This window comes from Dysidea avara, chromosome 5, assembly GCF_963678975.1.
Source record: "Dysidea avara chromosome 5, odDysAvar1.4, whole genome shotgun sequence".
Taxonomy (NCBI): Eukaryota; Metazoa; Porifera; class Demospongiae; order Dictyoceratida; family Dysideidae; genus Dysidea; species Dysidea avara.
The window spans coordinates 34306221-34319045 of record NC_089276.1 but is presented as its reverse complement, the minus strand read 5'-3'; the positions used below and the strand labels follow the sequence as shown (position 1 = coordinate 34319045).

At 37.3% G+C, this 12825-nt stretch overlaps 1 protein-coding gene across 2 annotated transcripts; it reads right to left on the bottom strand.

Moving 5' to 3' along the window:
- Positions 1–6041: 6041 nt before the first annotated feature.
- Positions 6042–12506, bottom strand: LOC136255756 (uncharacterized). 2 transcript variants are annotated; one of them, XM_066048631.1, is made up of 2 exons: positions 12098–12506; positions 6042–7296 (listed from the first exon to the last, which is right to left on the bottom strand). In XM_066048631.1, exons 1-2 carry the CDS (start codon positions 12447–12449, stop codon positions 6305–6307), a joined length of 1344 nt encoding a protein of 447 aa, XP_065904703.1. In that variant the 5' UTR covers positions 12450–12506; the 3' UTR covers positions 6042–6304. The 2 variants fall into 2 exon arrangements, with proteins under 2 accessions (XP_065904703.1, XP_065904702.1); XM_066048630.1 differs by having other exon boundaries at positions 6043–7299.
- Between the last annotated feature and the right edge of the window lie 319 nt (positions 12507–12825).

The window sequence follows — 12825 nt, the reverse complement described above, 5'->3', positions numbered from 1 at the left end:
GGGCCGTCCTCAGAGAGCATTTTTGGTAATTTTGCCATTTTTAACTTAAGTCTAGTACACAGTGTAGTAGTCATGCACAATTCTAAGGTGGGTGTCTGAGATGCTTAGGGGCAAGGTTCCCAGCCTTAGATTAAAATAATATTGATAGCTAGTCTAATAAGCAAGGCACTTTATTACACGTCTATATAAGCTTATTATGACATTATTACACCTATAGCTACTGACAGTGTAATAATAACCTTTCTTTATTTCTTATCTGCTTGTAGTGAAGTCTTTTATATGGGATCCTTGCCACCAAGCCCCTAACGTTAATAGTCCAGCATAGAGCTGCTCATTTTGTGACAGGTATGACCATGAAGAAGAAATCAAAGAGACGGCATCACAGACATCCTTGAAAACTTTAAACGGTCAACATCACAAGAAAATTGCAAGTGAGAAAGACTATAGTCTTATTCTATAAAATATTATGTACATGAGATATTAATTATATATACCCAGCCACATGAGATTGTCTGTGTTTAAGACTATATTCACACAACCTTAAACTAGTACCCTACCAACCAAGAATTGACATATACAAGTACTCTTTCCTACCTTCTTTATTTCTCATCTGCAGTCTTTTATATGGGATCCTTACCACCAGCCCCTATATATATCTTGATGAGATAGTCCAGCATAGAGCTGCTTATTTTGTGACAGGTATAGCTAAACCATGGAGAAGAAATCAAGCATCACAAATAGGCTTGATGATGTGATAATTGCTGGAATGTATAAAGGGAAATTAGCAATCACTAATTGTGACCAGACTTGCGAAAATGGGTCTTCCACGCACATCCAATTTACCAACTTCATAACCTGAGATTGGAAAATGTTATTTTGATCAGTAGTGAGCACAAACATAGGTTGATGAATGGTGAAAATATCATGTTACCTGAACACTAAGTTATGGTCTTCCAAGTTCATAGAATTGCATGTGTGTGGGATTTAAGGCCCCTTTTCATATATGGTCTGCCGAATTGTTAATCAAAGACATGTATATGAAGACATATAAATTACATTTTATGTTCAGTAGGTCCATAATGAAGCAAGGTCCATAGTTTGCTGCCTCATCAAATCATGGAGCTCATGAAAACTCATCATTCCTTTTACCAAACGGTAACTACCACACAAGAATAATTTCCTATGAGAATACTTCTTCTCTAGTCTTGATCTGAAATCTTTTGGATTAAATAAAATACACCAAACAGCACCAGTTCGTATATGAACATGGCAAGTTATGAGGCTTGGAGAATTTTCTATTAGAGCGGCAATACCAGTTTGAGTGACAAAGTTTATGCTCAAAATTACATGTACCAGTCCACCATGCGCAGATATTGTGTTCATGAAACTGTCAGGAAGAGCTAACTGATCTGATAAAATGCACAACTGTTCCAAGTTGCAATTTGCTATTGACCAAGAATTATACATATTTCCACCAGTATACTTCAAATACCTCAGCTTTTCAGAAATGTCAACAATATCAATAAGTTTCGTAATGCAAAGGATGAGTGATGGAAAGTTTGACAGCTGCAATGATTGTTCGTTTTCAATACAATTGGTACAATTATTCTCATAGTAAGATTCCAGTGCCTTCATCTTTAAACATTTCTGGTATAGACCGATAATGATCTGCTTAGTTTGATCATTTCCTTCAAAACATAGCAAACAACATAATTCAATTGCTAGATAAGTCAGCTGTAAGTCAACTAAAATTTCCCACAGTTTTACACAACACTCCACTTCTTTAACTGAAATTCCAACTATGTTTAGACCTGCTAGGTTTTTACAAAAAGTAGCAACTGCACGTAAACCTTGTAAGTTTTTCAAACAGTTAACATTGTGCATTAAGTTTAGCTGTTGCAAGTTGGGACAAGCAATAGCTAGTTGTTCTATATGTCCAGAGTAAAAGTCAGATTGTGCAGCATCAAAGTATGTTACAAACTCAATATTGTTAATGTTCAAAGGACCGGTTTGTACACTACCACTGCCCATCACAATGGCCTTGTGTACTACTACCTTACCATCACCAACAGTACGATCAGATAATACTAAACTATCACTATCTAATCCTAACAACCCGTAATTCCTGGCAGCTACATACGGAATGGTGCAATTCTGGCCGACAAACTGCAATTGGAATGCAGGAAATGTAGGTGCTAAACCAAGAAAGACTTCATAGTTTTTGTACACTTTAAGATAACTAGTGTGATCAGCTGAACTAGGTCTAGAAGGCATCCACTGTCCAAGTGCATCTCTCACAGAGGACAAAATGCTACTAACAATGTTTAATGTATATGGCGTTAGCCTTAATAATGCCCACTCATTCAGCAACACAACAAGAAATGCAGTGTGAAATGATGAACCTTTCACTTGCTCCCTGATTGTTAGTTCTTTGAGGTTGGTACTAATCAAAAGCAGACCTTTTATTTCATTTCTTGGTGTCCATGAAATATCTAAATACTGTAGGGTTTTCATATACTGCATAGCTGTCCTTAGTTGGTTAACAGTCAGCTTAGCTGATGGTAAACATAGCTGTACTACGTTACTACAATGTTGGAACAATTTGACAGGTATCACGAAGTCCGGAAATGATAACCGTTTCACGTGTCCACCACACGACTTAAACACGCTCTTGATTGAACGCTCTTCTCGAAAATCAAAATGTGACCACGTAAAGTCCCTCCACAATGACGGAGTCTCTACTGCTGCTCGTGATCGTTGTGACACATAACGCAATTTCACTTTGTCACGGGCGCTAGTCACAAAAGAGAAAACATACACTAACAACTCTATTGGAAGAGCCACTAAAGTGTACAATGACTGTTCACGTAGCAACCTGGATTTAGAAGAGTTATCCTCAACATTTCTTTCCATCTAGCACCCAGTCCCCGCACCCAGTCTTTAGTCCCAGGGTGGCGCTTATAGATTAGGATCATAAGCGCCCCTTCCAGTAGTAGACGAGGATTTCGCGAAAAAAACAAAAAAAACGTTTCACCATTATTCTAGGAAGGACCCCTTAAAATTCTAAATTTGTGAGTGACCTGGGGTTATCAGATAGCTAGCTATGGCACACAAAACCATCATTAATCTCAATTCAATCTCTGACAATTTTTCCAGGGTTGCGCATGCAAGCTTGCTATCTAATGAACTATTCAATATCCAAGAACCTACACTCTAAAAATCAAGCTCACATATGCCTCACAATGGTACAAGCTTTGGGGCCATGTCACCACTGATATTTGTGTGCAAAGCACATTTCATTTTTTAGGGAGTAGCTAGCTAAGTTTGTCCAGTTTCTTAGTTTTAAAAATAGCATATATACTCAACTCTCAAAATCAGAAGTGTCTGACTTTTTAAGCATGGTCAGCTTCAAAATAGCATGTATGACCAGCACCCGATTGAATCTCCGACATCAGTAGCAGGCTGAAGAGTATTATAAGAGGTATAGCTATGCCACACCAGTAAAGCAATTTGAAATTGCAGAAATAGTATCTCTCCCCTTGACACTATGTGAAATATTGGTCCACTCTCTTTGCTATGGATTGTACAACAAGGAAATAAGAGAGAAGGTGATTGCTTACAGTTGCTGCAACAAACAAAGCCCAAGTGATTGTGTTAAAGACAGTGAACTGAAGTTACTTGTAAATCAACACGATTAATGTTATTGCTCATTAAAGGTGTTTATGTTATGTATACTAAAAGATTACAGTAGAGTTTTTTCTTATGCAATGCTAATTTGATTTGTAGCTTTGATCCCTGCTAGAACTGTAGCTGTAATGCACTTCTACCTGTGTGTGATTATACTCATGGGTAAAGTGTTACAACAAAGGAGAGCCTTGAATGACCAGCTGTCTCCAAAAGGTTTGAGTTGTTGGAATAGAAAATCATATTAGCAAGAGTGCAACACACTGCAGTAATGCTGTGCATCAGCTACACAAAGAGTTAACCATGGCCATAGCGCAAACTGAGCACTATATGCAACACAACAGATACCAGTGTGCATGCACAACTGCACATACATGCAGGTATATTAATCAATGGTGTGTAGAATTAACACAAAAATTTGAATTGACATGGCTCTGTGAAGCAGCAGAACCACCTTGTACTTCTCTTCTTCCTACTCCCCCGTACAGCAGAACTGAAGCTACAAGAAGATGGATATGCAACCAATCTAATGGCTGGAGGATTGGCAAAGGCCATGACCATGCAGTGGTTCATTATTGATAAACAGATTACCAATGCAGCTACCTATATAGAACACAGCCATGGAGATAATGCATAATTAGATATAACATCCAGGCTGATGAATTCCACTTGATAAACACTTTATCATCTTCTATAGGGATATATGGGGGTGTTAGAGCCAGTACATATCTATGTTTAAAATAAACACAGATATTTAAGTATTATATCACTCACCGGAGGACAACATATATTGAGATGAATCCTATAAAACACATAATTACTATAATATGAGGGGCATATACCTAAGAGCTATACTTAGTAATACAAACTGTCAGTTCCTATCCTATAGTATGTAATTTTAAAGATTTAAAGCTATTAAATTCACTTTGTGAAGCATGCTTGCAGTTTGCAGCTAAGTGGAATATATTAGTTGTAACATGGGCACATTTAATTGACTTGCCCGATGTATACACACTTGTATCCAGGCCTGCTTCCCTCGTGCTTGCGTGTATACATCAGGTAAATCACATATGCATGTGTTATTACAACTATCATAAATGTCTTTATATGAGTGACATCCATTGCTGATAAACCTGATGATGATGTCACACTATTATTGGATGGTGACTATGGTTACTGTACTTAATGGTATATAATTACATGAGGTATGAATATACCATTTTGCTCCAGGAAATATAATATTGTTTGCCATACGAGTAGTTTAGCTACATACCACAAGTGCATGCTTTTCATTGAGGATGAATTCAGTGCTATAGCTGTATAAATGGTCAGAGGTAGAACCATAAGTCTGTCTGCATTTGCCAACATGAGATTTCCAGGAACAATAACATCACAATAATAACCTGTATCAAGATCAAGAAGATGCTTATAGCTATTAAATACATGTTGCTACTACACCATAATTATTAAACCAAGCAAGAAATCACAAACCAGTAGATTGACAATCAATAGATTGTTGGTGTCCTATCCTTTAGAATGACAAAGATGACCAGCAAACTTGAGATGATTATGAGGCAACCTACGTAGCAATAACAGCATAAATAACTTGAGGTAGATCACATACAACAGATATGTAACATTATAGATGTCTTCCTCCCCTAATCCATTTGGCACTGTTGTGTTGGACTCCATTGCACAAGACACTTTGCTCACTATATTCCACTGACTAGGCTAATATCTTTAGTGACGTAAATTGATGTCAGACACTACAAAGCTGGTCACTATTAAATACACAATCTTAGTTGCGACAATGTACTGAGTACTAACAAAATTTCTTTTATCACAGTACATGCTATATAGCTATTAGTTTCTTTCAAGACCAAATGGTGCCATGAATTCTTACTTTTGATGGCTACGCATTGGTTCACCAGTCATAAATCATGTTAAACAAGTGTAAAATTTTACATTGGAGTTAAGGATCATAGAAACAAAAATCAATGAAACAATATCTATATACACCTGCAGCTAGTGGACACTTTAGTCATGGCTATACACTATATTGACAAGGGTGTATAAGATTGAAGTAGGAACTATAGTGTAGCTGCAGGTGTTGACAATTTCTGATAGTTATAGTTGTCAAGTCATTATTTACTATACAGCAGCTGTGAGAAATGACTTCAGCCAGTTGTGGAAGGCAACTATTATTATTGTACAACACTCGTAATTATTTTCTGCAACGCATCATGTTATTCACTATCAATACTTAAGTTTTTACATTAGGGTTAGTAACTTTTAAAATGACAACTACAGTATAATATAGTCTTCTACACAACCTAGTATATACTGCCAATAGATTACCGTAATTTGACTTCCAACATTGGCTGGTGGAGTGTAGGTCTTACTTAAAACCACACTCAACATGGTAAAATCAGAGTATATATTTATTGCAAGGTCATTTAACTAAAAAGAATAAAGACATTAAAACATACATCAGTGAAGTTAATCTTGAATCTATATACACAATACTAAATGTTATAAAATCTACAGCTTTTAAATAAACAGTTATGTTAATAATCTACATGATGATGGTGTTTATAAAAAACAAAAACATACAAAGCAGCTAAAACACTGCTAGCTGATGATTGCCACTACCGGCAACCACGACATTTCCATTGCTCATTACCAGCACACCAGCTGGGAAAACAAACTGTTCCTTCCCTTGATGGGTGCCTTTGATGATGGACACAAAAGTACCATCTTCTCTAAACACTAGAACACAATGGGTGCCATAAGAACTGATCAGTACATGACCATCAGTAGTACAGTATATACCAGTTGGAGACTGTAGTTTATACGGGATGCCACTAAAATTGCCAAACACTTCAAGGAATTGTCCACTTAGAGTGAACACTTGGACTCTGTTATCACTAGTCACAAACAACTTGTCTTGGTGGTAGTTCATGGCAAGGTCTTCAGGTTTGTCAAATTTTCCAGGCTCTGTACCATGCTGACCAAATGTATATGTGAACACATCATTGTGAAACACTTGGATCCTGTGATTGTTGCTATCACAGACAAATAGTGATTCAATGGCAGACAACAAGATACCACAGGGTGACCTAAACTCTCCTTCTGCAGTCCCCTTATAGCCTATCTGATAGATGAATTTCCCACCTAGTGTAAACTTCCTTACACAGTGTAATATCTGGTCTGCAACATATACCTCTTTGGTCTCATCATTCACAGCTATACCGCCTATAGATTTAAGTTCTCCTTCAGTGCCAATAGCATGTGAGTACTTAAGCTGATGAGTGAAAACTATCACTTGGCTTGTGTGGTGGTCACGGACAAACAGTTCATCTCCTGCTCCTTTAGCTAAAAGCCATGGACTACCTAATCCTAGAGAACGCCTCATACCTGGCTTGTAGCCATCAACAATGTTAACAGCTCCTGTAATGTTGGTGTAGTCACGTTTAGCATCAGGTCTAAATAGTGAGTCTGAGATCCTTTTATTTGGTACAGTGTCTTTATCCTTTTTCTTCTTAAACAAAGAACCAACCATCTTCTTTACTGCACCATCTATTTCATCATCACCTCCATCTGTCTCATCCCCTGCTATCATATAACTATAAATACTTATTGCTAACAAATACAAACTAACTACTATGTGCTAAAACTATTACAACAACAGAGAACATCTCCAGCTTTTGCAAGAGCCACATCAGCTAACATACGGTGTTATGTAAGTAATGTGTTTAATTTCTGTGTCATACAGTACGATAGTACTGTATAGTAGGGACCACAAAGGAGTAGGCATGGCCCACTCGATAACATCACCCAAAAAACCAGCCTCAATTTTCCCTGATGACGATGAGGCAGTATTGGTTAAGTAAAACTAAGCCCAAACAAGTTTTCAGATTGCTTTCAACAAGTTGCTATGGAATATAAAAAAACAATATTTTTCATAGTGGCTATTCTGATAGCAGAGGCGCTTTTCAAACAGTTCTTGATTCGTACTGCTGTGTAATGGGCGAACATAGCCAACAAAGAAGCATAATGGATACTTCACTTTTCAGACGATAATTGACATAACTGGGGCGCGTGGCACCATTTCTTTCTTTTGGTATGCGTGGATTGCAGAGGTGCTTTTCGAACAGTTCTTGATTCAAAAAGCTGCGTAACGCATTGAACATAGCTGACAACGAAGCATAAAGGATACTTCACTTTTCAGACAATAATTGGGATGTGCAGTGTCATTTCAGATGCGGTATGCGTGGGTTCACCAGTCATAATAATTTATTTACAAAAAAGTTAATAAACAAGTACTCAGAAAAATTTGGAATTTTCAACTAGAGTAGGGACCATAACACATCGATAAAAAGTACTGAAACAAGCTGGAGTAGTGCACGATATTAAATCACAGTAAAATAATAAGAAGTGTTATATCCCTATTGTGCTCAAGATACTATAATGGAAATGCAAAGTAGGGATATAGCACTTCTTATTGTTTTACTGTGATTTAATATCGTGCACAACTCCAGCTTGTTTCAGTACAATGTGCTATGGTCCCTACTCTAGTTGAAAATTCCAAAATTTTCTGTGTACTTGTTAGAAATCAATCAGTCATGAACCAATACACAGTTAGTACAAAAATGCCAACAAGATATTACACTGTAGCTGTAATACACATACTACTTAGTACATGCGAAACAACCAACTGAGCTGTGAAAAACAAGTGGGGGCTTCAATGATAGCTAGTGTGAAAAAAGTGGTATTAAAATGGCCAAGAAAAAGTTGCATGGTGACTAGTGAAAAAAAAACAACAAAAAAAAAACAACTAAAAGCCATGCAGATTTAATATCGTACAGCCATTTCTTCTCTACCACTTTTGATATCAGATCTTTCTCAGACAGCCCATTTTTAAAGGCCATATTCCTTTTACTGTATTTTGTATTCATAATTCAAGCCTCAAATAGACTTAACATTTCTATTCTAGATAAGACCGACCGATGCTTTATGCTACAAAACAGTTATTTTTCTCCCATCTGGTTTATTGACTGTTTGTTGACTGCCTTCTCAGAGTACTTTTATATCATGCTAGAGTATATCTTGATCTCATGCTTACCAAATGGTTGGCTTTTGCTTAACAGTTTCTTGAGCATAAGTAACATTTTATAATGGATTTTTATCTAAAATTTACCTACACAAAAATTCACCGGCTTCTATAAGAGTTTCTTACAGTTGGCATAATGGCAAATTGCACCTAAGTCTCAAGCAACTTGCTGTCTTTTATCTAATGTGTACAAAAATTACAGCATAAAAATTTTCATCATAAAAGTTCTTTCATATTACGTGCACTGATCAAACTTTATTTAAATTTAGAGGGCCCAATGTATGTCATGGACTGGGCTAGAAACAGTCTCAATAACAATAATGGAGCTTGTGTAATGCTAGAGATGTCATTATCAAGTTACAACTGCCTTCCTTAAAAATTACGAAGGCTGCACATGCACCAGTTTATACAAAACGTGTGAAAACTTTGTTGACCTGTAGACAGGTATAAATGGGCGGGTGGGATGAGACTATGTGGTTATGTCAATAAGAATACTTTTGGCCCATCACTAAATTCTAACCTCCAGTACTAGTACTGAAGAACCATCACTACTACGTAGTACATGTATTTCACAAAATTGTGTATGCACGACTTTGAAATATCAGCAGTTGTAGCTCAATGATGGTTTCAAGAGCTGTGTAGATAACGTCTGGATTGTTGTTACGAGACTGTTTCCAGCCCAGTACATGTGTATCCAGTCCTAAAAATACATAAGGCCCATTTAAAAAGTTTTTTGATGGACATTTCAAGTTGTCAATTATTTCACATTCACATTAATAAGTAATATTTTTTTTGTGACTCCAGGTAACAATAGGTGTCTATATATGTGACCGTCTCAGCAAAACCTGACTTGTTCTCAAAAGTATGTGTTTTGCTCACCACAGAAGGCTGAAACTTGTGGTGATCCATTCTTTAGACACTGCAGAAAATGCTGAGAAAATGAAAAAAATTGGAACTTGTGTGAACAAGTTGGGTTTTTGCTGAGTCGGTCATATATATCTACTAACAATAAATGTTTAGTTGGTAACATGGGACATAAGTAGTTGTAGAGTCAAGAATAGCTCCTTTGGTGACTGTTCTATTATAGTATCTTGATCTTTCACAGCACTGAAGGTAAAGTGCCTTAGTTGAAAGTTAACGGCTACTGTATCAGGTAGTTAGTTTGCATGGGGATTAAAAAAAACACATGGATATACTTAGTTTTAAAACATTTTTGGATAAAAATATCACAATTCATTTTTACAATGTTACCTCAGTAACTGTGATTTTAACACAACTAAATAACACGATCAAATTTTAAGCAAATTGGCTATAAAGTATGCAAGAGTTTTTTTGTATGTTGTTGTGAAAAGAGAAAAAAACATATACTAAAAGATGAACTGTGCAGGAAATAAACATCCTGGGAGGATTTATCTGGTACTGGCATACACTGTAAATGGATCATTCATTCAGATGTAATTTGTTTTCTAATGAGATTAAGTAGAACTGAAGTTAGTGGGCTTGTCAATGCTTTAATGATGCATTGGATAAGTCTATAAAAAGTTGTTCCCCCAATGAATGGCCATACTTAACCTCCTAAACAGATGCCATACATGTTTAGCAATGAAGGGTTTCATTTTCATAATAACACAGCAGTACCATCAGTAACTTCAATTAAAACCCAGTGCGTGGGAGTACCAAAGTGCCGCGCTAGGTTATAACTACCATACAGCTAGACAGAGCGGCGCTGCTACTGTACGATATATTAGTTATCACCCGGTGATAACTAACTTATCACCCTGTTGGGAGCCACTCAGTCTCATTCGTGACATCATAATAACCGCGAATGCTACTATTTACCGATGGAACAAAGAGCCAAATAAGGATACAAAACATACCAATACAACTAAATCTTACAAGAAAACTGTTAATCCTTTACACAGTAACACTACAAGTTACCAATACGATAGTTTAACAAATGTCAAGAATAGTCCGTGACGATTTTTGCTCCAGCAATCACTCCCAACGGTCACTATGGTGAAGAACTAATTTCCTATAGCTTCATCGTTCTATCTCGGACTAAGGTAGCCACTTGTTGGTCTTTATTTTTCTCTTGCACACCACGCGACACCACCATACCAACTTCTGACGAAGGCGAATCGTACCTGGAACCGCTGCTTCGTAACACCGCCCTTCGTTACAGTTTGTAGGCAGTATGCAAGGTCTCTCTTGTAGCTACAAAGTAGAATCCCCACACAATTCAGACGAAATCTTGAGCACAGTGACAGGAACTTAATTTACTATCCATAAACTTCTGTGCACTCCCGCGCACTGGATATAAAATAGTTATATTCCGTATATCATTGTTATTACACTCATCCTCGGCTCTGCCTCGGACTCGTGTAATAACAATGATATCACCCTCGTAACGGGATATAACTATAACTTCATGACCAATGGGGCTGTGAGTGGGCTAATAAAAGTAACACCATTCAATATTTTGTAATACTTTTTTATTCTTCCGATCTAGAAACAACATATTACTGACAGCAACACTACACCTAACAAGCCCTCAATGGCAAGCACCACATACACTATTGTTTTGATGGTACATATAAATATTACATACCACACAATTAGTATAGACCCCTTGTGACTACAATACAAAACACCTACTGAAGTATTCATTCAAAGCATTCACTAATCATTTCAATGAATAAAAATTGCTAAGGATGACCATAAAGGGGTGGAAATGGACCACAGACCATACACCATTCACAATACAATCAACTAGCATAGATATGCATACTAAATGTTTACACTGCATACATAGTCACTCATGAAGGATATACATGTATGACAGAGGCAGCCATTTTACTCCCTGGCTGCTGTAGGAAGGAGGGGCATCAGTTAATAAATGTATAATTCTGAGAGCGCAAACTTGTCAGCTTGTATCTACGATGGTGTATTTGAATAGTGTTTGTGCTGTAGGTGTGTGCTGTAGGTATGTGTAGCACAAGGGGGGTGTCACGTAGGTATGCACTGTAGGTAGATCTGCGACTGCAGTCAAAGTCTTGGCCTGCCAAAATTTTGCTGTGACCTCTGACCAAGAGCCTTTCCAGTGTGTGACCTGTGACGATATTTCAGTACTTTTTTCAATTGTGGGTTGGAAATTTTTGCCCTTGACTTGGTACAAATTTGGTGGCCTTGACCTTTGACCGTGGTCGTAAATTTACTTACAGTTCTAGTGAGTACTTGTGTGTCACCCCTTTATAGCATGTCTGCGTGCACACGTAGTGTGTAATATTTTAACAACCTTACCATTTGCTGTCAATTTCTCCACCAATACAGATTTTTCACTGGACAAACTTTTCAGTTCTTTAACAAGTAGAGTTAATTCATTGTCGTCCCCTCCAATTAGCTTGAGTAAAATATCCAACGGTTTTTCCTCGCCCTCCTCAAGATAATATTTAACAACATGATCTATAATATAGCTTGTCTTCTTCACTTGTGTGTCACAGGCTTCTAGTTCGCCTTCGTGTACTGGTGTGAGAAAGTGATAACTTCGAAGTTGTTGCGTCATAGCGTCTATCGATAAACCAGACTGGTGCACTTTAGAGTAAAACTGTTTAAGTACGGCTACAGCTCTTTCCTCCTCCATCTTCGAGTCCATCTTTGACGAGACAGATAACTTTCGAAAAATCCGAGAATCCCGCACCTAATAAATTCTGCCACGATACTTTCGATTGTGGTTTCTGTAAACCACATAATATACTCTAATAGAACCCTCAGCTATCTACACTAATGCAGCACTACTGCGTCATCATACACCATACGTATAGGTTGGTTCTCTCGGTCCCATCATGCAGCTTTGTTATTACTAACCCAACTAAAGTGATTAACTACTCATGCGGGTACGTACGCCAGCCAGTGCAAGCACAGCCCGTGTACTTGAATCCTGATCAATCACATAATTACAGCAACAGATAATTTTATGCATTTAGATCAATAATTATCCAATAAAGATTGGATATAGATCTTGCATTTAA

What these genes read in the sequence shown, in the direction of transcription:
- LOC136255756 (XM_066048630.1), bottom strand. Translation starts at nt 12,449, where the DNA reads ATGGACTCGAAGATGGAGGAGGAAAGAGCTGTAGCCGTACTTAAACAG. An exon ending in GGAGAAATTGACAGCAAATG is followed by an intron (nt 7,300 to 12,097) that starts GTAAGGTTGTTA and finishes GTTATATGATAG; the next exon opens with CAGGGGATGAGACAGATGGA.